We start from the raw sequence: 24716 nt of genomic DNA, 5'->3' as shown, positions 1-24716 counted from the left end.
TAACCTGATGGAACGATAGATATATTTCATGGGTTGGTATAGCAGCACACCGGGCAAATATTTTTACTCATGTGAGGTATATGCCACTCTTAGGATCCTTTCCTTACAAGTTACAATTTAATTAATGCTTGATATTATAGCTTTACTCTTGCTTATCCACCCCTCCTCTTCCCTTGTCCATTCACAGAACGCCTTTTATTCTGTGTTCTGTGAATGGACAAGGGGAGAGGAGGGGGGATATGACAGTACAGCTTCTATGTAAAGGAGCTGCAGTTTTCATAGTTGCAGCACTGGAAGTATAAAGAAAGCTATATAATCCAACATGAATTCAATTGTAAATAGTAAAGAAAAGCAGCGATCACAAAAGAGCATAGACCTCACATGAGTAATCTTTTTTTTTTCCACAGTCAATATTAAGAAAAAAATTATGCTTGAAGTTCTGCTATAGACCATATACCCAAAATAAATATTTGATCACATGTGATGCTTATTTGTAATTTTTTTGAGGTGGAAAAGCTTAATATTACTTTTTTTATGTTTTGGGCAGGATCCGTGACCGACATTAGGTCAGTGTATGTTTTGTGGTGGGTGTTTGTGTTTAACATTTAGCGATCTGCTATTGACTTTTCTATATCCTTCTTTTTTCTTGAACAAAGGTCTAGTTTTGGTGTATGCATATTGTATTGAGGGCAGATTCAGCTGGTAATGGCATGGTAAACCATGCATAAGACAGGACACCTAGGAACTGTCCAAACAAGTTTGTCCTGTACTTTTTTTCAGCAATGCAATAAACAAATAAAGTTCAATGCACGAGGTCCATAGCATAGAACAAACAAAACATCTGCTTGTCTGAGCCATTAACTAAACTTATGTTAGTTCTCTGACTACCAGGGTTGTAAGGGGGAGCCACGATTTGCTGTGTGTTGGCACCAAATCGCTAGAGCCCCCTCCCTGCTTTTTCTGCGATAGGATCCACTGCTGATAGAAGCCTTCACCATATTGTCCCCAACTCCTGCCCATAGGCCCGCCCACAACATCCCCAGCCATGAGCCTTTATATTCATGAAAAAAGAATGCCCACACAAGAAGCAGATTTTCCACACTTTGCTGATGTGGCATTGACATTTTTTTTTTGGAAAATTATTTTTATTGAAATTTTCATAATAAAGTTACGAACATTTTAACAGAGTCAGCACTACAATACACCAGCACCAGTGAAAAATGCAGCTCCAGACCATAACAGTGACCAGTTTCCAGTAAAGAGGTAAATAAGGAAAATGAAGCGCACATTTGCAGAGTCAAATCACATCACCACATCACTAAAGCCTCTATATATTTAGCATTTTGCCCACAATATAATTCTTTAATCAATAGACCAGGGGTCTTCAAACTATGGTCCTCCAGTTGTTCGGGAACTACAATTCCCATCATGCCTAGTCATGTCTGTGAATGTCAGAGTTTTGCAATGCCTTATGGGATGTGTAGTTCAACAACAGCTGGAGGGCCATAGGTTGAGGATCCCTGCAATAGACAGTCAGTCCGAAGTGGTAGAAGTATAATTTATCCAACCGCCCCACACCTTTTCAAACTTAGTTGGTTCCCCCCTTTTAGGAAACGTAGCTTTGTACAGCGGTAAGGTATTATTTATTAACACCTTCCAGGCCATAATGGTAGGGGTCACTAGTTTCTTTCATGACAGATTGATTATTTTACGTGTATAATACAGGAGCAGGGTAAGTAGCGTACAAATCACCTTTTTTGGTGCCATTGGGTCCACCCGTCCCAACAAACAGACTACTATGGAAGGTCTGATGGTAATCGTCTAGACTGATTAAACACAGTCCATAACCTCTGCCAAAAACTGCTCGATAGGCGTGCAATGCCAGAATATGTGCGTGACATTGACATTTAACATCACTTTGACAAATTGACAGAACTCTTGGGCACACATTGTTGGAACCAACCTCCATGTATACTAGAACCACAGAATTTCACTTCCGTCAAAGAGAGATTAACAAGGTGCTTTTACTGTAGTATACCAGTCACTCTCGCTCTGTCCCATTCCATAGCTCTACCCAGTCAGGTACGCTCCCAAATTTTACTTGCCAGGTGTACTAGCACTCACGTCAGAGAACACTTAGGCTGGCCTAAAAGGCCTCTTGCATCCTGCTTACCGTTCACATAAGACCATAACCAGAGTTAGGGAGACTACAACTGATTTTTCTGGGTGTTAAACTATCTCATTTGGTACTTCAGGCCTGTTAAGTGCCCTTGGCAGTAGCAGACTATATGCACATGTCTGATGGGTGTTTGGCTCCCATGCCTCATCTCTCTAGGTTCCTTAAATTTATATGGGAATTAACTCCACCTATTGCATCAACACAGAAAGGCGTTCTCTTCAAGGGGACCTGACACCCACCTACACGATTTCCTGTTACCACTAATGGCAAACTAGCTAACTGCACCTGCTAACAGGGTGCCCTTCTAATGGGTTCCCCAAAACAAGCAGAAAGCACAGCCAAAAATGGTGAAGGGTTTGGGGGATAAAACATATCGAGAGCGACTTCAGCAAACTTAATACAGTCTGGAGGAAAGAAGGGAAAGGGAAACGTTTAAATACATCAAAGAGGATGACTAAGGTTCAGGAGGGCAGTTGTTTTTTTAAAACGAAACCAAATTTAAGACCACGGGGCATGACCTCAAACTAACTGGAGGAAAGTTCAAAACTAATCTTAGAAAGAATTATTTTACTGAAAGGGTAGTTGATTCTTGGAAAAAACTTCCAGCAGGGGTAGTGAGACAGTCAACAGTAAATGGCTTCAAACATGCTTGGGACAAAGATAGAAATATAGTTAAACAATAAAGTTAACGAAAAAACAGAATGACAAAAAATTACATGATGGACTACTCTGGCTTTTTCTGCCATCACTTTTCTATGTTCTATATTCTTTTCATCCACCAGCAGAGCAGAGAAAGTGATAGAGTCCTCAGCAGTGGTCAGCTTATACAGTATATAAAAAGGCCTATGCACAGATGGGGCTAAGTTAACGAAAAAACAGAATGAAAAAAAAAAACAAATGGGCAGACGCCATGGACTACTCTGTCTTTTTCTGCCATCACTTTTCTATGTTCTATGTACTTTTCATCCACCAGCAGAGCAGAGAAAGTGATAGAGTCCTCAGCACTGGTCAGCTTATACAGTATATAAAAAGGCCTATGCACAGATGGGGCTAAAGAATGAGGCCTGGCTAACAAGTAATATGTGGATCTAGGGAGGGAGACCCAGACCAAATCTTACCAAGATCTAAGAAAGCACAACATTGTTTTCTCCATAGCAGACACAAACACCCTGCCAGACAGTGCCTGACAATATATTTAAGTAAGGCCCTTTTCACATGATCAGACCGATCAGGTCCGCCCGTCCGTTTTTCAGGCAGACTCGATCAGGCCACCCACTGACCTCTATGGGGAGGCAGATGTCAGCAGACATGTGTCCGCTGACACCTGTCTGGCATCCGATCCAACAAGTTCTACTGAAAACATGCGATATGTTTGCATCCGTCCAGCGGGTCAAATCAGATGGGATCGGATGAAAATGGACAGGCTGTCTGTTTTAATCCAATTTTCCCATAGAGGAGGTCAGGACTCATCTCTGCACAGTGAGCGGAGACGGATCTGTCATATGCCTGCTCAGCAGGGATCAACAGATCGATCCCCGCTGAGCAAGTAGAGTCCGTCAAATTGGATCCGCCCCCTGTGAAAGGGGCCTAAGTCTTAATTACATACCATAACTTTTCAGTAGCAGATCTGGCAGTAGTCATTTGAGTTGCCACATGGTACAAGCCAACCCAAAAATTTACATATACAGCCAAGGACAAGTACAACAAGTGCCTATGCGGGCTTACGCAAGTACATTATAGGAGTCATGAAATCAGTTTATTAGATATACTGTGGGTAGGGAGAGCAGTGGGAAATAGGCAGTGGCTGGAAAGATTACAAAGAAATCCTTTGCTCCTTGGGTTATTTTTTTCAATGTTCCCATGCCTCTGTACACAGCACAAAGCAAACTATGTGTGGTAGCTGTGTGATATTCATATAAGTACAGAAAAACAGCAGTCTGTTCTCCTTTGACAGAGGGTTAATGTATTCCAGCATCCATCTAAAGGGTTCATCTACAATGGCCCACAAAAAAAGAAATAATGATAAAAAGCTAGGGTACACGGCCTTGAAAGTTTGACCAAAATACAGGTGGGATCACTTCATTTCTAAAAAGCCATTGTAACTGGCAAGAGAAAGCCTACTTCAAAGTCAGAAGGAGTTCAGATATTCATTGCAAGTAAGTCATTTACTTGATTTTCCAATGAATCCAGCATTAGGCTTTCATTAACAACTGTTTGCATTTAAGCCAAACAGTAGCTGGATAATGTAGACTGATCAATGAGAGCAAACTGAACAAGAGAATTTTGGACGCTTCTAAATGCAATTAACTTGTTTGGCAGTAATTACATATTGAAAGCTTAATCGAGTACTCCTGGAAATTCACAAGGGGCTCCATGCAGGTTAAAGGTGCACGGTTATATGAAATAGCAGACGAGCTGACCTCTTTTCATAAAAGAGAAGAGGCAGTGCTAAGTGTGGTGTTAATGACAAATACAGCTCAGCTTGTCTGGGAATAAAATAAGACAGTCTGCACGCTAAGAAAAACCAAGAATGGTTTTAATGAATTGAAAAAACAATGATGTTTAATCAGGGACGTCGCGGTTAACATACGAGTGCAGACAGGTGATGCAATAGAGGGTTAATGCTCTTTGTTTTCGCATACATAAACACAAGCTCTTGAGTGTATACCGATAAATGAATGAAGCCACCTACTGAATCAGGTGTATGAAGAAAAGCTGTCCCTACTCCCGACATGTTTCTCCTACTTCTATTTCCTCTAATGAATTTGAAACTGGATACAGCAAGCTGAAAAGGTCAGGCTCCGAACTTACATCCCTGACTGCACTGCTTGTGAGATTAGAAACAAATTACACAAGGACATGCACTTTATCTAGGTTCTTCTTTTTAATGTAAACAGAGAGATAGGATTCTACCTTTAATTGAATTGGCCTCACGTAATGCCTATCAATGATCTGTGCCTTCTATGGTTGAGTGAGATATAATCAGCAACTACCTTGCTGTATTTTATTATAAATAATGGTTAAGTAAACTTAATAAAGAAAAGAGACTTATGGTGGGAATGCAAGGAAAGATTTCTCATAAGTAATGACCGATGAGATGAGGCCTGCCCATTAGAATAATCATTTGCCTCTCAATCCACCATGGCTTGTCACCATGACTTGGGCAGTGTTACATTTTGATGCACATGCTGAAAATATGTATGTTTTTCTGTTTCTGTGTAAAAAAAAAAAAAAAAAGAGGATTGCTTTATTGATAGTATGTATTTTGCAGCTTATTGGAAAATTGTGGGGAGTGTTTACAAGCAAGATGAATGGTCATCATGTATAAGGATGTCCCTACACTTTCTTTAAGTGCAAGTATGTACCTTGACTGTACATCTGTAGTAGAGGAAGCACAAATCTGTTCCTCAGTTTGTGAAAACAATGCTAAGTTTAGGCACCCTGAGATTGCTTATAGGATGTAGATGGCAGTGTGATATTCAGGTGCAATCTGACCCCTCCTAGGGTAACACATCCTCGGTGCATTGTAAAATGTTTGTACAATATCTGCTGTGTATAACAAGGTTACTCACGTGAGTTGTATGCCATTAAAGCGGAGTTCCGGGCACAAAATCGACCTAATCGATTTTGTGCCCATCCGCTTGCTTTGCTTCACCTGAAAAGGAATTGAATAGTAAGGATTATTTTTTTTTTACTTGTAATTGTAGAAAGAAATACTCACCTATTCTCCACTTCCTCCCTCTGTGGCTGCGGCCCGCGCCGTCACTTCCGGTTTGCAATGATTCCTGGGAGCTGAACGTCATCGCTCCCAGGAAGCAATGCGACGGCACCGGCCCCGCTTGTCACTTCCGGTGCGACGCCGCATTCCCTGCTAAACAGCTTCTGGGCATGCCCAGAAGCTGTGTAGGAATGCGGCGCTGCACCGGAAGTGACGAGAGGGGCCGGTGAAGGCGCATTCTGGGAGAGGAAGACGCAGAAGAGGACGCAGAAGAGGATCGTGCTGGCTTCAGCTGCCCACAACAGAGATGGCAAAGCTGTAGAAGAAATTTTATAAGTGAATATTTCTTCGTGCAGGTAAGTGCGAATCGGGACAGATCAGAGGCTAGCCATTGTGGAATGTACTAGCCCTGACTGTCCCGGGGGTATGTTCATTGAAAAAAATTTTCTGTGCCCGGAACTCCGCTTTAATAGGATCCTTTCTATATTAATTACAATTAGTTTATGCTTGATCTTATAGCTTTCTCCAAATTTCCTCTGCTGCTACATAGAAGCTGAACTGTAATTTATGCATCCCTCCTCTTCCATTGCCCATTCCCAAAACATCTTTTATTCTGTATGTTCTTTGCATGAAGGCAGAGGAGAAATCCCCACTCCAGGTGAGCCAAGGAGATTCCACAGCAGGTAACCCCACAGGTGCTGGCCCGGCTCGCCACCGTGACAAGTAAGAAAACTTGGAAAAGGCACACCACAACAAGATACCAATAACATTTCTTTATTGTAATGCAGACAGATGCAGTCACAGGAATGAATGGAAGGTTAACATGTTTCACACATCTTGTGCTTAGTCTCATAACCATGCAGTGTGCAGCTGCCCTTTCCAAGTTTCCTTGTTCTGTGAATAGAAAAGGGGAGAGGAGGGAAGGATACATGACGGTACAGCTTCTGTGGAGTAGCAGCTTTCATAGTCACAGCACCGGAAGTATAGAGAAAACTATTTTATCCAGCATGAATTCAATTGTAATTAGTTAGTAAAGAAAAGCAGCAATCATAAAAGAGCATACACCTAACATGAGTAACCTATTTTTTTTTCACTGAAAAATTGCATGCTTGAAGTTCTGCTTTAGAGCACATACCCAAAAGAAATATTGGTTCCTCCATTTATGTAAATAATGCTAAGTTTAGACATCCTAAATTTAAGATTGCCCATAGGCTGTAGACAGCAGTGAGACATACAGGTGCAACACATCCTCGGCGCATTGTAAAACGTTCCATAAACCTGCAAGGTTGGTTCTACAGAGATTGCATTTTTCTGCAACTGCAGAGGAGTTGGGAGAAACCATGAGCAATGCAGGCAGACACTGCCAATGGCACTCATCTTGGGATTGAGCCTAACTTGTATTTCATCTGCCATTATAGACATGAGATTGTCCAAAAATAGCTGGATCTGATTACTTAAATTTGGATCTAACAGATGACTGATAACCCCTCTTAAAACTACTGCTTTCCACCAATAACTAGCACAAGTTTAATTGAGTTAAAGAAAGACCACGGTCAAGTTATTTTTCAACATGCTAGCTAGAAAACCTCATGAACTGAATCAGTGGTACTGCATTACATACCACTAGTGATGTTTGTTCACTCTGTCTTATCACACAAGTGCCTATCCATATAGCAGATAGGCCTAGCATCACTTATCTTAACCTTCCTAGCGGTATTCCCGAGTGTGGCTCGGGGTTAAATTTCAATGCCAAAAGCGGTAACCCAGAGCCAAACTCGGGGTACCACTAGGAAGATTGCTGGATCCTGGTAGAGGGGTTACTTACCTTGTCACCGGGATCCAGCGATGTATCCCGGCGGTGTGCGTTGGCGGATCTTCCTCCCGATGCTCTGTGTGCCCCGGCTTTCGTCTCCTGTGACGTGACGTTCGCAGGGGGGTGGAACCGGCGGGAAATTCAAAATTAAAACACACCAAACACACTGATACTTTGCAAAATAAAATAAGTTCACATTAGTTTGCCCCTCAGTGCCCTTTCCTGCAGTTTTACTGTACTTTTTATGTATATATATATATATATATATATATATATATATATACACACACACACACACACAGTGCCTTGCGAAAGTCTTCGGCCCCCTTGAACTTTGTGAACTTTTGCCACATTTCAGGCTTCAAACATAAAGATATAAAACTGTAATTTTTTGTGAAGAATCAACAACAAGTGGGACACAATCATGAAGTGGAACGAAATTTATTGGATATTTCAAACTTTGTTAACAAATAAAAAACTGAAAAATTGGGCGTGCAAAATTATTCAGCCCCTTTACTTTCAGTGCAGCAAACTCTCTCCAGAAGTTCAGTGAGGATCTCTGAATGATCCAATGTTGACCTAAATGACTAATGATGATAAATAGAATCCACCTGTGTGTAATCAAGTCTCCGTATAAATGCACCTGCAATGTGAGTCTCAGAGGTCCGTTTAAAGCGCAGAGAGCATCTTGAAGAACAAGGAACACACCAGGCAGGTTCGAGATACTGTTGTGGAAAAGTTTAAAGCCGGATTTGGATACAAAAAGATTTCCCAAGCTTAAAACATCCCAAGGAGCACCGTGCAAGCGATAATATTGAAATGGAAGGAGTATCAGACCACTGCAAATCTACAAAGACTTGGCCGTCCCTCTAAACTTTCAGCTCATACAAGGAGCAGACTGATCAGAGATGCAGCCAAGAGGCCCATAATCACTCTGGATGAACTGCAGAGATCTACAGCTGAGGTGGGAGACTCTGTCCATAGGACAACAATCAGTCGTATACTGCACAAATCTGGCCTTTATGGAAGAGTGGCAAGAAGAAAGCCATTTCTTAAAGATATCCATAAAAAGTGTCATTTAAAGTTTGCCACAAGCCACCTGGGAGACACACCAAACATGTGGAAGAAGGTGCTCTGGTCAGATGAAACCAAAATCGAACTTTTTGGCAACAATGTAAAACGTTATGTTTGGCGTAAAAGCAACACAGCTCCTCACCCTGAACACACCATGCCCACTGTCAAACATGGTGGTGGCAGCATCATGGTTTGGGCCTGCTTTTCTTCAGCAGGGACAGGGAAGATGGTTAAAATTGATGGGAAGATGGATGGAGCCAAATACAGGACCATTCTGGAAGAAAACCTGATGGAGTCTGCAAAAGACCTGAGACTGGGACGGAGATTTGTCTTCCAACAAGACAATGATCCAAAACATATAGCAAAATCACAAATAAATATATCCTGGTGTTAGAATGGCCAAGTCAAAGTCCAGACCTGAATCCAATCGAGAATCTGTGGAAAGAACTGAAAACTGCTGTTCACAAACGCTCTCCATCCAACCTCACTGAGTTTGAGCTGTTTTGCAAGGAGGAATGGGAAAAAATTTCAGTCTCTCGATGTGCAAAACTGATAGAGACATACCCCAAATGACTTACAGCTGTAATCGCAGCAAAAGGTGGCGCTACAAAGTATTAACTTAAGGGGGCTGAATAATTTTGCACGCCCAATTTTTCAGTTTTTTATTTGTTAAAAAAGTTTGAAATATCCAATAAATTTCGTTCCACTTCATGATTGTGTCCCACTTGTTGTTGATTCTTCAAAAAAAAAAATTACAGTTTGTTTTATATCTTTATGTTTGAAGCCTGAAATGTGGCAAAAGGTCGAAAAGTTCAAGGAGGCCGAATACTTTTGCAATGCACTGTATATATATATATATATATATATATATATATATATAATATGTATACGTATATATATATATGTGTGTACATACATACATACTTTAACTTATTTATAGTTATTTATTATATTATTATTTATGATTTTGCGTTTCATACTTTATCATACCCGAGATGTTATAAAAAAGAACGCACATTAAAAAAAAAAAACATATATAAATAGTTGGTTTGAGCTGCTCATTCTTAAGAATTACATGCAAAATAATGGTACCGCTTTCAGCACCTAAAATGCGAAAGAATCATACCGCCAGGGAGGTTAAGGAACAAGTGCACTTTTCTATGTAATACACTGCCTGCTTAGCAACCTTGGTAAAAAGTGTCCCAGCCCTCCCTCCATCCTTGTTGCATATTTGCCCGCATCTGACAACCATGGTCTTCCACAATGCATACAGCTCACAGATACAATTTCTTTGCTGATGGTCATTCTTGCACAATAAGGCTGCCTATTGAGTCTGGAGACACTGGGCAAAAGGACCCATAGAAGTCTATAGGGTGTACTGCACAGACATGACCAATGATAAAAAAAATTTCAGTCACAGGCTATAAACATTGCAGAAGACCGTGGTTATCAGTTTTAGACTTTTCCTTTAAGAGAACAATAGTCAAACAAGATTAAAATTCTAGTTCATCTTATAGATCATGGGTAGGTATGAAGGGAGACTGTCAGCTGGGGTGTCTAGTGAAGTTTGCAGGTGTCCACAGATACCAGAATTTTTTCTGATGCTCCCAAAATTGTCACAAACATATATTAAACTTTGAAGGGTAGTGGGTACCTTTATCTTCACACAGAGAAAACAGAAAAGGGAATGCTGTGCTGGTTGGAGGAAACACATCAATGATCTTTAGAAAGGAAAAATGAACCTTCTCTTTTATTGACTGATCCCTATTCCCTAAGTATTAATGCAGGTTCCCATTGATTACTCCTCCATTCATATAAGCCATTCTATCACTTCTATAAATGAAATACAATCGATAAAAGGAGGAGCTGGATCTTTCAATCAGTTTAAATCAAACCATGAGTAGGCTGAAAAAAAAGGGCAATCCTCCCAGAAACCCTTTCCTTTTTGGGTTCACGCCATCAAAAGATGACATCCCAGAGGGCGGGCATCATAAATGTCAGTGCCAGAACTGGCTTCTGTCAGCAGCCTCTAGTAGTAGGAGAGCAGTGTGGCTCACTCCGCAGCCTGGCCAGGTAATTCACCATTGAATCAACTGAATGGACCAAGCAGCCTGTGAGGTACACTGTCTCGTTGTACCCATAGTCTCTGCAACTGTCCCTTTGTAGGTGTATCTGCTTTTCATTCAATTTTAAATTAACCCAAATTGTTTTTACTACACTTAGATCCCTTGTGTTGGTTTCACCTTGTTTATGTACCGCTTTTCATTCATAGAAGCTATAGTACAGCATTCATTCATAGAAGCTATAGTACAGTCTCTATAAATGGAGGAGGTGAGCTGAAAAGGGAAGGCATAGTCAGGCACTCTTGATGAGTGCCTGTCACCGCCACGCCAGCTCTATTAACCCCTGCCACACCAGAAGAATGTTGTGGTGAGGGTGGGAATTGGAGGAAGACGATTTCAACTAAACCAGAAGATTTTTTAATTTCTATTTTCTAAACTTAGGCTATAAAACAGATAAAATGAACTTATATTGACTAACCATATTCATATTAAAAATTATTTTAAGAAAGCTAAATAGACCATAACATGCACAGGCCATTTCAGAATGGACTTGTGAAGCATAAACATGTACTTTATAATAAAAAATACAACATAATTTTAAAAGGAATGCCATTTTTTAGCTATAATATATACGAAATCTACATTTTTTTTTAAGTGCAGTAGTTCATAAAATGTGCAGGCGTCATCAGCTTTTGAAGGCTAATGCACCTACAGCAAAGAAAAAAGGCTATGTGACAAATCCTTAACTAACATATGTTAACTTCTGTGAACAAAAGTGATTGTTTTGTCTTTCTACAACCACCAAACACACGACAATCAAAGTAAAATCCTGTCATTCAGCAAGGCTAAAAGTAAAATTCAATTGTATTTAATTGAGCCCTTAAAAGGAATTTGGACATTGAGGTTATCCAGGGTCAGATGTTTGCAATGACTTTCTGACTTCTAAAAATGCTGGAGAAAAGGTAGCTAGTACCCCTGCTGCTAAGACTGGCTATCCCATTTGTGTCCCCCTCCCGTTTCGGCCTTAATTTAATATCAATCAGCACAATATGGCTGTATCTTTGTGAACAAAGGAATGGGCAGAAGCTACATTTACAGCTCACTATGGTGTTACAGCTACAATAGAGCTGTTACTTTGATACTGAACAGTAGCCTGAAAATCTATTCTTTGGGCCATTGTTGTCAAATGCAGACAGATGCATGTTTACTTTTGAGTTAGCCTCTTGTTTCCTTCTGGCACCCCATTAAAAAAAAAAAAAAAAAAGGCTGTATATAAGGGATTTGAATCAATCCAGTTTTAAGATATTTAAAAACTCATATCAGCACAGTCAACGGGGGTAATGGACAGAAAATGCACTTTTTAGTGTTTGATACAGGTGTGTCTTGATTAACAGATGTGTAAATTAGTGATGGTTCTTCTGCTGCAGAAACATTTTACAGCACTTTACTGTTTTTGTACTATAGGGCCAATGCATGTTTGTCTCAAAAAAGACAATTTTAATAAAAGACACATAGGGCACTTGTCCCAGGGCCAACAGGATAAGGGATAACCAAAAGACTTGCATGCAGAGGTATGGACCATGAGAATGTAAAGGTATGTAAGTCCCCTGCTTCTTTTTTTTTTTATTTAAAATTTTCAAGTTTAACAAAGTATATAACAGGCATCGACAAGCATCGAAAGACAATATAACCAACAGTGCATAGAGAATCCATGGGGCAGGGTTCCTGCCTACAGCAGGGGGGAGGAGAGGAAGAGGGGGGAGAGGTGCGGTCAGAACTCAATGACCTGAGCTTGCGTGAGTCTAGGAATAGCAGAGGTTGGTTGGGTAAGGGGGTCTCGTACCATAAATGTAAAACCATCAAGGGAGTAGTCCAAAGTTTTAGATAAATGGGTAAGAAAAATGTTCCATTTGGCATGAAAGGCGTTGATCGCAGAGGGGGACGTAAAGTCCGTATTAAGGCGGTCAATGGAAAGGAGTGTGGTTAGCTCTGGCTGTAACATAGAGATGGGAGGAGGGGTGGTTGCAATCCAATATTTCAAGATCAGGCGTCTGGCAACGAGTAGAGTGGTCAGTATCCATAAACGAGGAGGCTCGGCTGATGTGCTCGACCATTTCTGAAGACGCTTGTCCCAGTAGCCGAACAGCATAAGAAGGGGGTCTTTTGGTGCAGTTAACTTGGTGACAGATTCGATGAAGGCAAGGACCTTGTCCCAAAATGTCGAAATAGGTGCACAATCCCAGAACTTATGGAAAAGGGACGGGCGTTCTGCAGAGCAGAGAGGACATTTGTAGGCTTTCGGGATCGTCTTGTCAGATAGAAACGGGATATGCGCTCTGTGAAAGATTTTGAGCTGGGTTTCCTTCCAGACAGAGTTGGGGGTAAGTCCGAGGGTGGTCCGGAGACCGCTGATGATCTTGGGCAGAGTGTCTTCTCCAGGGATATCCTTGAGCCAGTTCCTAGCGGAGGACGTAAACGAAGCAGGTGGGCACGTCTGCAAAAGAGGTTTGTATAAGTCCGAGATGGTGAACTTGCCAGATTCCAGAAGGGTATCAATGATTGAAAGCCGGAACCTCTGTTCGGGCTTGGTTGAAGTGGTAAAAAACAAAGTGGCGACACTGCGCCAAGTAAAAAGAGTCCGAAGCAGGCAATTCGTATGTCCCGGAGATGTCCGGGGTAGAAAGCAAGAGTCCGGTTTGGGTGTTGCAAAGGTGGGTAAAGGTGACCAGTCCTTTTTGCTCCCAACGTTTATATACCAAATGTTCCATACCGGGGGGGAAGGCAGGGTTGCCCTGGATCGGCAGATGTTTGGAAAAGTACAAAGGTAGTTTCAAAAGCTTCCGCACTTCCCTCCACGCAATAACCGTGTCCCTTAGGAGCAGGTTATGTCGCAGATTGGGTTGAAGTTGGGCCCATCTGACATGAAGAAGGGCAGACAGTGCGAAAGGGCCGGACATCTGGGATTCCACCTCATAATTCGAGAATTGAGATGTCCGAGATATCCAGTCCAGAGCCACCCTCAATAAACAGGACAGATTGTACAGTCGCAAATCAGGAAAATTAATACCAGCGTCTCGCCTGGGGAGGCACAATTTTTTGGAGGAAATGCGAGGTCTCTTACCTCTCCATAAAAAGCGGGAAAATGCTCTGGAGAGCTCCTGGACGTCTTTATGTTTGATCAGTAATGGCAAGGTTTGCAGGAAGTATAATATGCGTGCAAAACTAACCATTTTTATCAGGTGGCATCTCCCCAAGAGAGACAGCGGCAGATCCCTCCAGTTTTCCAATTCCCCTTTGATTTTGGCAAACAGCGGGGGGTAGTTAAGGGTGTAGATAGAGGCGGGGCTTCTCCCAATTTTTATACCGAGATAAGTAATAGACTGCGATGCAATTTTGAAGGGGGAACCTATTTCCCAGGCGCGCTGCGTACCCGACCCCAGGGGGAGAATCTCACTCTTGGAATAATTTATTTTGAGGCCCGAGCATTTCCGAAAAGTGTCAAAGGTGAAGACAATCGTGGGAATGTCGGCAGAAGGGCAAGAGGTGAAGAGGAGGACGTTGTCTGTGAACAGGGAGATCCGTAATTCCTGGTTACCCAGACTAATACCGTGCAGGGGTGCTTTAGTTGAAAAGTACAGCGACGGGGGTTCCATCGCCAAATTAAATAGTAACGGGGATAGGGGGACCCTTGACGCGTACCCTTAAACAGTCTGAAATCATCCGTCATGGAACCTCCTACACAGAGTCTAGCAGTCGGGGAAGCGTACATGGAAGTTATCAGACGAACAAACGGGCCTTGAAATCCCATGGTGTCTAGGACCTTGCGCAACCGGACAAAAATTACGTTGTCGAATGCCTTTTCGGCATCCAACGTCACTATAGCCAGGTCCTTGGTGGGGTGAATGCATGCTTGTTCAAGTACCAGTAACACCTTTCGGATGTTCGCCGTGGCCGAACGTCCTTTGGTGAAGCCGGATTGGGCCGGGTGTATCAGATGGAGCATGATAAGTGGCAAGCGCGAGGCAACAATCTTTGATTAAATTTTTACGTCGAGGTTGAGTAAAGATATAGGGCGATACGAACCCAGTTCTAGGGGGTCTTTCCCTTTCTTCGCAAGCAGCTTGATGATGGCCTGATTACCCGGGAGTAGACCGCTACAAGTGTAGGGACTAGGCTAGCCGTAATGGATTTGTAAAATTCCCCTGTGAGACCGTCTGGTCCAGGTGATTTATTGGCCGCAAGGTGTTTTATCGTTTGCTCGACTTCTTCCGCCGATATCGGGGCGTTTAACATGGTTAACTGTGCAGGGTCAATAAGGGGAAGTCCCGTGTCCGACAAAAACATGGTACCCGCCGCCTCCTCTACGTTCTCCTGACCATATAGTGTGGAGTAAAAGTCTCTCATGATGCGCTGCACGCTGTGGGCAGAGGAATCGACCGCGCCCGATGGATCCCGCAGAGATCCAATATGTGTGGGAGACAGCCGGCCCTTGCACATCCTCGCCAACAGTTTGCCCGCCTTATTGCCGAACCTGTGCAAGGACGCGGCAAGGTGAGCCGTGCGAATACGTTCCACTTTGTCTGCCCACTCGTCAAAATTTTTCTTGGCTAGGAGCCGAGTTTCCGTGGCCGCTGGGGTATTCGTGAGAAGCAAATTCCGCTGTGCCGCGCAGAGACGCTCACTCACTGATTTATATCCGCCGTTGGCATGCCGCTTATATGCCGCCGCATATGATATTATGCGGCCTCTTAGGAAGGCCTTGCCCGCTTCCCAGAACAGATGGGGGGAGGTAGAATGCGCCGCGTTAGATTCCAAGTATTCCTGCCATGCGCTTTCAAGGTATGACTGGAAGTCTGCATTTTTGGCTAGGAAGGAGGGGAACCGCCAGATAAGGGGGACCGTCGGGGAGCCCGTGAGATCAAGGGTTAGGGAGAGAGGAGAGTGGTCAGAAATTGCCATGTCCTGAATGACTGCGTCCTGTATCAGAGGGAGGAGGGAGTCTGAGCAGAAAAGATAGTCAATTCTCGTGAAAGTCTTGTGAGGGTGGGAATAGAAGGTATATTCACGGTCAGTCGGGTGAAAATGGCGCCATGTGTCAGTCAGGGAGAGAGAGTCTATGAGCGTGGCTAAAGGTGTGGGAGTGCCGACCGTGCGAGGACACGATGCCGAAGGGGACAGGGACTTGTCAAGAACCACGTCCATAACAGCGTTGAAGTCGCCCCCCAGCAGACGCGGAACATGTGGAAGGGTCAGAGCTCGCGTTGATAGCGACGAATAGAAGGAATGGTCGAAGACATTAGGGGCATACACATTAGAGACGACAAACTCTTTGCTATTTTTACGGATGTGAGCCGAGACATAATGGCCCTCCGCATCTGTATCCACCGAAAGGACATCTACTGGAAGACGTTTGTGGAATAAGATGAGAACACCGGCCTTGCGCCCTATCGCTGCCAATCCTACCACCTTACCCACCCAAAGCTTTTCCATACGGGCCATGTCTTCTGCTGGATGGTGCGATTCCTGGATAAGAGCTATATCAGCCCGGATGCGTTTAAGGTGCCTCAAGACTTTCATCCTCTTAGCCGGGGATCTGAGACCCTTAACGTTCCAGGATATCAGCGTCATAGCTTACAAAGAGCAGACAGATTTATATAGAAATTACAGTACAACCTACCCATAATCGTGAAGAGAACAGCGCCCGAGCAGACTAGTTGGTGCCATAAGGTGATCAGAAGGGTACGCCAGGTGAATACCGCAACCTGAGGAGAATCGACCTCAGGGGGAGGAAGACCAGGGAAATAGGGGATGGGAAAACTGGGTGGAAGAAAGAACATAAACCATATAAGCATAACAATATAGTTGCATTGACTTCACTTTTTTCCGCATGCGTATGCGATGGAGCACAGCTCCCCAAGTGTGACTCCAGAGACGTAACGGGGGGAATAAAGCCCTGATAAAGATTGTGTCTGCAGTAACCTGGGTCGTAACCTACGACAGAGCGTGGTGCAGCCATGGCATAAGATTCGGTCCAAAGGGAGGAGTACGTAAACATCAGAACAAAAGAAAATACCAGTAGCTAAGTAATAAACACTTAACAGATCTCTAATAGCAGAGGATGATCTTACGGTGTCCGCCGTCCAGGCAGCAGGGGCCACCCGGGAGCATAGCCCGGAGGAAACCACTCCTATGGCCCACTAAGTAAAAGGAAGCACTGAAAGGACATGAGGTGGGTCAACGAGGGAGTCCAGAGCGGCCAGAGCTAACCACATCCGCGTAGCGTTGCCGTTTTGGGGATTCTTTCCTGGGGCTGTGTTGGACGTCCGGTCTGGGAAAGGAGGAAGTTTTAGTAGCAGTAGAGTGACCTGGGTCGCCTTGGTGTAGAGAGCGGACAAATTTCTCTGCTTCTGAGGGGTCCTGAAAGGACAGTTGGTTGCCGTTCGGGGCACGAAGGCGCAGCGTCGCCGGATAGGCCAGGGTAAACTTCAGACGTTCGTGGTGTAGTTGTGAGCAAACGGTCTGAAAAGCTTTGCGTCTTTTTGCGACGTCAACTGAGTAGTCTGCAAAAATAAGTACTTTCATACCTTCGATCTGGAAGTGGGGAGTTTGGCGGAACTCCTGCAAGATGGCGGATTTGTCTGCATTGTTAAGATATTTCGCAATAATGGGGCGAGGGGTCTTACGTTCTTCTGAGTAGAGACCCATTCTGTGAGCCCGTTCCACTACGCAAATCCCTTGCAGGCCCAGGGCAGCTGGTATTTTGCGCACACACAGTTCAGGGATAGCTGAAGGTGCAACCGTTTCCGGAATCCCTATGAACCGCAGGTTACTCCGCTGAGATCTATTCTCTAAATCCTCAAGTTTGTCCATGATTACACGGTTGAGTTTGTCTTGAGACTGTTCAGTGCCTTGCATTTGGTAAAGCTCATCCTCAACACTGGAGATCCTGCTTTCTGCCTCATTTAAGCGGTGTGAGTGAGACTCCAACTCCTTCCTGATGCACGCCATGCCTGCAGCCACGGCCTGTTCCACCGAAGCTGTGATGGTGGGAGTGAGCAGGGCAACCACCGCTTTAGCAATCCTGTCTGTGGAGGGGTCTGGTGCCGAGGGAGGTGTAGCAGGAGGTGGCCGGGAATCCTCCTCAGGCAGCCTGGATGTCTCCATAGCCGCTGGTTCGGGCGCCTTGCCGGAGTAGGCCGCGACCGCGGCCTCGATTTGGGCCGTGCCCGGCGGAGGCCTCGCCGCCGGTTTTTCCAGAAAACGCTCCATGGTGGATCAAATGGATGATAGGTACCGGGTCTGGGGAGGTTCCGAGGGCGGATGAGGGGCTGATGAGGCAGGATGGAGGCTTCGGGTGGGTTTTACAGGCCGATTTAGCGGGTCACACCGCGGGAGCTGTGGAGTGCCCAGCTGCTCCATGCGGCGCCGGAACCGGAAGTCTCCCCCTGCTTCTTTAGGTCTTATTTACAATGACATAAAGAACAAGTGTTTGGCCACATTATTGAAGCTCTCTTAACGCTTTTCAAAGCAAGTCCTTGTACTTTACATTACCAGCGAGACATGTAGTAATGATTTAAAATTTACATTATTGCTGCACAAAATTTTGTACAACTATCCATCAGCGAACAACTCAATTGTTTGTCATTTTGTTTTTTGTTTTTTTATCGCACCTACGTTAGACCTCATTTGGAGGCTGCAAAATCTTCATCTCCAGAAAATTTTGAGAACCTTCCATGTAATTAACCAGGCAGGCAGGCAACATACTCTTCTGTAAATGCTGGAAAGTGTTGTTTAAATCAATGTGACCACACTGTTTTCATGGGGCTTAATTACTTGAATACAGTTCCTCTTTTGTGACCAAGAAGTGGTCTTCTGTGGATCTATTCTTATATTCCTTCCTCCTCCAGTTCCTTCCTAGTACTGGGAAAAACTCAATCAGTACTGAGATTTCTACCCCTAACTTCTTTGTAGAGGACCCTACCCTTTATGCTGGCCATACATGACTCAGTTTTTTTGTTCAACCTGTGGGCTGAACAAAAGAAACTGAACCATTTCCCCATCCACACATTCAAAGTGGATGCTGGAATCCTGTGGGAATCCACTGCGTCATTGTATTTTGACAGCAGTATATGTTTTCAAACTTTTTCTTAGGGGTCTGTTTTGTTTCTAAACCCAGTAAACGTTTCTTTTTGTTGACCCTTTTTGCTGTTCAAGTTTTTTTCTCCTGTTCAGGTAGTTTGTCATGCCACCTTTTTTAGTTCTGGTGGATTATTGGTTGTCCTTCAAATTGCTATTTGAGGCCTATCATTCTTCAGGTATCAATTTCCCTTTAGACTGAGTTCACATATGTGCGGTCGCGGGTTTGTTCCTGGAGTCTGGTGCATGTCTGTTCACCGATTCAGGTACAAATTTTTGCCTGAATTCACAACTGAACCAGACCCAAATACACACAGGACCCTTTTGCAATCCGCTCCGCAGCCACCCGCATCCAATTTGCCCAGCCTTAGTAGTATCTACCTGTCCTGGTCTGTAGCACCAGGTTGATCCTTAGTGTTGTGATCAATTCCATTTCTTTTCCATTTTGCAGTGGGAATTCCATTTTTGGTTTGTCCATTATTCAGTTGCTTATTCCTGCTGATCCCGTGTCAGTATGGTCCCTACAACGTTTAGATCTTTCAGTGCCCACCCTCAGTTCAAATGCTTTTGAACATCCCAGATGTCAGAGAATTGCTACATTCCTGTGTCTCCCAAAAGACAATAAAGAAAATAAGATTTTTTTAATTACTGCAAAATCTTTTTCTTGAAGCCCTTTGAGGTTGGAGGGGTAGCTGGCCTAACATTTATTGTTAATATAACCTAAATGTCTAAAAATCCCCATGTCCCTCACTGGAGAACAAAAAAATATAGAAAAAACAACTTTTACATTAAGAACAAAAGTCTCTTTTTTATATATCCAGGCTACAGTACATTTTGACGCCTGACGCATTTCGTCACCAGATGCCGTCGTCAGGGGCGCTTTCTGGTCGACGTCATCGGGTGACGAAATGCGTAGGGAGGAGCCTAAGGCATGCGACGCCAATACATGCTGGGACATGGCAGCTATCCTCTGGTTTTGAAAACACAGTACAGACAGCCATATACACACCGGAGCATCTGATTGTCATTGGAGTGGATTATTTTTTATCTCAATAAATTGTATATATGTTTAAACTATGAGGAGTGTTATATTCTTTCTCCATATGATCTAAACTACTGTGGGGTGGATTGTTTATGGAGTATTAGAGGAATCTCAATACAGCCGATGTCTGATGGCATAATATATGGCCTGCTTGGACCTATACAGTGAGGGTTTATATCTTTTGTGGAGCAATAGTGGCATCTTGGAGGAATCCATCCACAAGCCTGTACTTGACATTCTAACACTCGGCTTATGTAGACCTTTGTAGTGGGGGTCTATATTATCTGGTAAGCAGCTGTGTGATCGGGTGTTGATGACGGCTTTTTTACAGGAATAGAAGATTCCCCACTGTGTTCCTTATTTTCTATTAATATGAACTTTATATCAATTTAGCGCTGCACCACTTTCTATAATTGTTTTTTATTGTTGATTTACAATACTGTGTCAGCTGCTTTTCCATCATTAGTTTTAGTATACAATATAATATTGGCCAAGCGCAGCAAATATATTATAATGTATACTTCAATCAGGTCTGCAGCACAGCAGGTTACATGCTATGTGACAGTGGCTATGGCAAACTTTAGCACTGGAACTCCCAACTGTCAGTGATAATCATTTTCTGGGCTGAAGGTGCCAGAACAGTGTTGGAAAAAAAAAAGCCCTGATTTTAGCACAACACACTGCAATACATAGCATTGGCATTATGGTACCCTGCAGCACTAACAGAGGGTTGGGATGCCATTAAAAATGAATGGCATCAAACTGCACTCATAGCAGTACACACGATACTGTACTTTGTGATAACACACAGTAAAACATGCCTAAAAACACATTAAAAAATTATGAGATGTTGGAGCAGCATACCCTTTATTTATTAAGTTGGCCACCACTGGTCTATGATATATTTCCATTAGCATAAAAATCTAGCATAACAAACATTGCACATCAGTAAATTAACTCTCACCTGTGTTTGTAAATGTTTTCAGCTGGGGCAATGACAATGGAAAATATGTAAAAAGGAAACTAGAGCTTCACTTCTGATTCAAATGTAAATAATAATAATTAATACCGTATTTTCCGGCGTATAAGACAACTGGGCGTATAAGGCGACCCCCCTAATTTTCATCTACCGGTAATATTTATACTTAGGTTACCTTGGAGATATTATACTCGGCGTATAAGACGACCCCCCATTTTTGGGTGATTTTTTTGAGGTTCAAAAGTAGTCTTATACGCCAGAAAATACAGTAAGCAAAACATTATTTAATATTATTTATTTAGTAGTGCTATTAGTAATACAGAAATAATGTTCTGACCACTATATATATTACTTTAGAGTGAGCCCTTTGTCAAATAGATTAACTGCTTATTTTGAAATATCAAATACCTTAAAATGGTGCTTCGCTATACTCTAAAGGTGTCTGCACAAAAAGTTTGTTTTCAGTGTTGAGATAAAGAAAAGCAGGTATTTCTATGCTTAGGAGCTTTGGGGGAAAATTGGATTTCTTTTTGTCCGAACCATAGGTACAAACACCTTATGGTGCCTACTATTCCATAATATTTCTGGTTCATTCACCATTTTCTAAGGAGACATTTAAATTAACTGATACTAGGATAGCCATTAAAACACAAGCAGGTAGCTTCTGATTTCAGTTGAAGCCAACATTCACAGACAAGCAGGAGTTAGTCATGATATGCTTTGTCCCTAGTGACACCCTGGGAGACCAAGTACACATTACAACAGCATATTGTGCTTGCCTTCAGCTTGTCCCTCAAAGTTGAGCATCACATCTGGATTTGTTGCCATGGTTACAATAAGATTATCCAGTCTCCTTGTCAGAAACCATGCGTCCGGTAGACTGCAAAAGCTCCATGGGCTGTCCAAACATCTCAATACAAAGGCAAGTCTTTTGTGTTTTAACAGTCAGTAGTATTGGCAAGAAAATGCACCTATTTCAGGTAATCTTGGAGCCTATATCTTCCTGCACCAGGAAGAAACAAACAAAACCTGCCCTCCAATGGATATAAACACTAGGTAGACATGTTTAGAGGTTATTATGAGGAAATGTACTTCGTTCTAAAAAATACCAGCCAATTGGGAAGCATTATTCCCATTACATTAATATCCCTCTGTTTCTGATCTCCAAACGGAGGTACAGGATTTTGAGAAAGAGCACTGCCCAAAGAGTGTCAAGCATCTCTTTGTTTCGAAAACTTTGACAGCTGCTTATAAAAAATGAAACACGGTAAGCATCTAGGGCAATGAACATAAAATGTACCATGTAAATTATAGGCCATATGCTACATGTTTACAAGCTTTAGCTTTGATTTACAATTTGTACCGTATCTTCAAACATTGAAGGTATTACAATATAACATATGGCTAAAAAAACATCTTTTATGCATTATTAGACGATGATAACATCAGAACATACGGCCTTGCTTACAAAATATAAATAAAAAACATTTAGGAATGTCTCAAAAAAAAAAAACTCTTAATGGATCTATGCAAGTATAAAATAAAGACAAGAAAGTTTCTTTCAGCAGTTCAGTACAAAGAAAAAGGTTACAATATATTTTACAAAAGATATTATAAAAAGGTGCAACAATCCATAACCATAGGATTTAACCGTTTATAGTTAGGTAAAATAAATTCCAGTGTATTATTGTACTTTTTCATATTGTTTTTGGTTGTTTACTGTCTAAATCAGTGGTCTTCAAGTTTGTGGGCCAGATGCAGCCCTTTGCTTCCCCTTGAGGCACTATGCCTCCCACTGACACCAACAATGAGTCACTATTCCTTCCACTAACCACAAGGATGAGGCACTATTCCTCCCACTGACTCCAACGATGGGGCACTATGCCTCCCACTGACATCAACAATGAGGCACTATTCCTTCCTTTAACCACAAGGATGAGGCACTATTCCTCCCACTGACTCCAATGATGGGGCACTATGCCTCCCACTGACACCAACAATGAGGCACTATTGCTTCCACTAACCACAAGGATGAGGCACTATTCCTTCCACTGACTCCAACGATGGGGCACTATGCCTCCCACTGACATCAACAATAAGGCATTATGCCTCCCACTGACACCAACAATAAGGCACTATTTCTTCCACTAATCACAAGGATGAGGCACTATTCCTCCCACTGACTCCAACGATGGGGCACTATTCCTCCCACTGACACCAACAATGAGGCACTATTTCTTCCAATAACCACAAGGATGAGGCACTATTCCTTCAACTGACTCCAATGATGGGGCACTAATTCTCCCACTGATACCAACAATTCCGACTATTCCTCCCACTAATACCAATAAGGGTGCACTATTCCTCCTCCTACTGACCAGAGGCACAATGTAATTTTCTGAATCCCACTAACCCTGGGGCATTTTTTCCTCCAACTGGCCACAGTCAAGAACCTCTAAAGCCTGAAGCAGAGTATTCTGATCTTTTGTTTAGAAAGTTTGCAGATCCTTGGTGTAAATAGATACATCTTCATAGTTCAGATAGCTGTTGGAATGACTTACCTTTGGTATACTTTGTGTCCTGTAAGGTGTCAGTGTTGTATAGCTTGGGAATCTGTTGTGGCCATTAAAGACCAATCTTTGACATGTGCGTTGTCTTCTACCAAATAGGACGTTACCGGATTTAGCATTAGGGTGATACATCTCAGAGTTCAGACTTACATATGGTTTGTCCATTCTAAAATGGTTCCTTATCTCAACTGCATCCAAGGCAACTAATGATGAGTACAAAAAACACTTCATGTAAAATATTTCATGACAGGCAAGAACTCAGTCATGCATCGAGACCTTGTTTTTAAGTCACTGGCTCAGAAATAAAAGTTTCTATACACAAGGATTCTCAGGCCCAGAGAACATTTACAAAGTTGAAAGACCAATTCTGTAAATGATAAACCAATGAAGGGGAGTAAAGCTGTTACAAGCTGTTTAAAGAGAAACAAAAACAAAAAGAAGAAGCAGACCAAGCCATGCTACAAATAGCAGTTACATTTTCATTAACCACTATTTTGCTCAGAACTGCAATTGAAAGCACTGAATTATAGGTCTAACAATTATTAATGTGCCACATTTGTGCCAAGTATTTAAAGCGGAGTTCCGGGCACAGAAACCATTTTTCAATAAACATACCCCCGGGACAGTCAGGGCTAGCACATTCCACAATGGCTAGCCTCTGATCTGTCCCGGTACGCACTTACCTGCAAGAAGAAATACTTACTTATAAAATTTCTTCCACAGCGTTTCCATCTCTCTTGTGGGCAGCTGAAGCCGGCGCGATCCTCTTCCGCATCCTCTTCCGCGTCCTCTTCTCCCAGAATGCGCCTGCACTGGCCCCTCTTGTCACTTCCGGTGCGGCGCTGCCCAGAAGCTGTTTAGCAGGGAATGCGGCGTCGCCCCGGAAGTGACGAGCGGGGCCGGTGCCGTCGCATTGATTCCTGGGAGCGATGACGTTCAGCTCCCAGGAATCATTGCAAGCCCGGAAGTGACGGCGGAGCCGCGGCACAGAGGGAGGAAGTGAAGAATAGGTGAGTATCTTCGATCTACAATTACAAGGTGAGTACAAAAAAAAAAAAACCTAACTATCCAATTCTGTTTCAGGTGAAGGTGAACAAGCGGACGGGCACAAAAAAAAGAGATCGATTTTGTGCCCGGAACTC

General features: G+C 42.9%; 1 protein-coding gene across 3 annotated transcripts in view; it reads right to left on the bottom strand.

Annotated features, from left to right (window-relative positions):
- The window catches only part of LOC309552023 (uncharacterized protein), a 472505-nt gene extending 448743 nt beyond the window's left edge, over positions 1 to 23762 (bottom strand). For all 3 annotated transcript variants that reach the window (XM_082252767.1, XM_082252768.1, XM_082252770.1), the window contains exon 1: positions 23566 to 23762. In XM_082252767.1, coding sequence (XP_082108893.1) covers positions 23566 to 23739 — 174 coding nt within the window. In that variant the 5' untranslated portion in view covers positions 23740 to 23762. The remainder of the gene's footprint in view (positions 1 to 23565) is intronic.
- Between the last annotated feature and the right edge of the window lie 954 nt (positions 23763 to 24716).

This window comes from Pelophylax lessonae, assembly GCF_965119305.1.
Source record: "Pelophylax lessonae genome assembly, chromosome: 4".
Lineage (NCBI taxonomy): Eukaryota > Metazoa > Chordata > Amphibia > Anura > Ranidae > Pelophylax > Pelophylax lessonae.
Note: the sequence above shows the minus strand (reverse complement) of the source record. Positions and strands in the feature narration are given on the sequence as shown.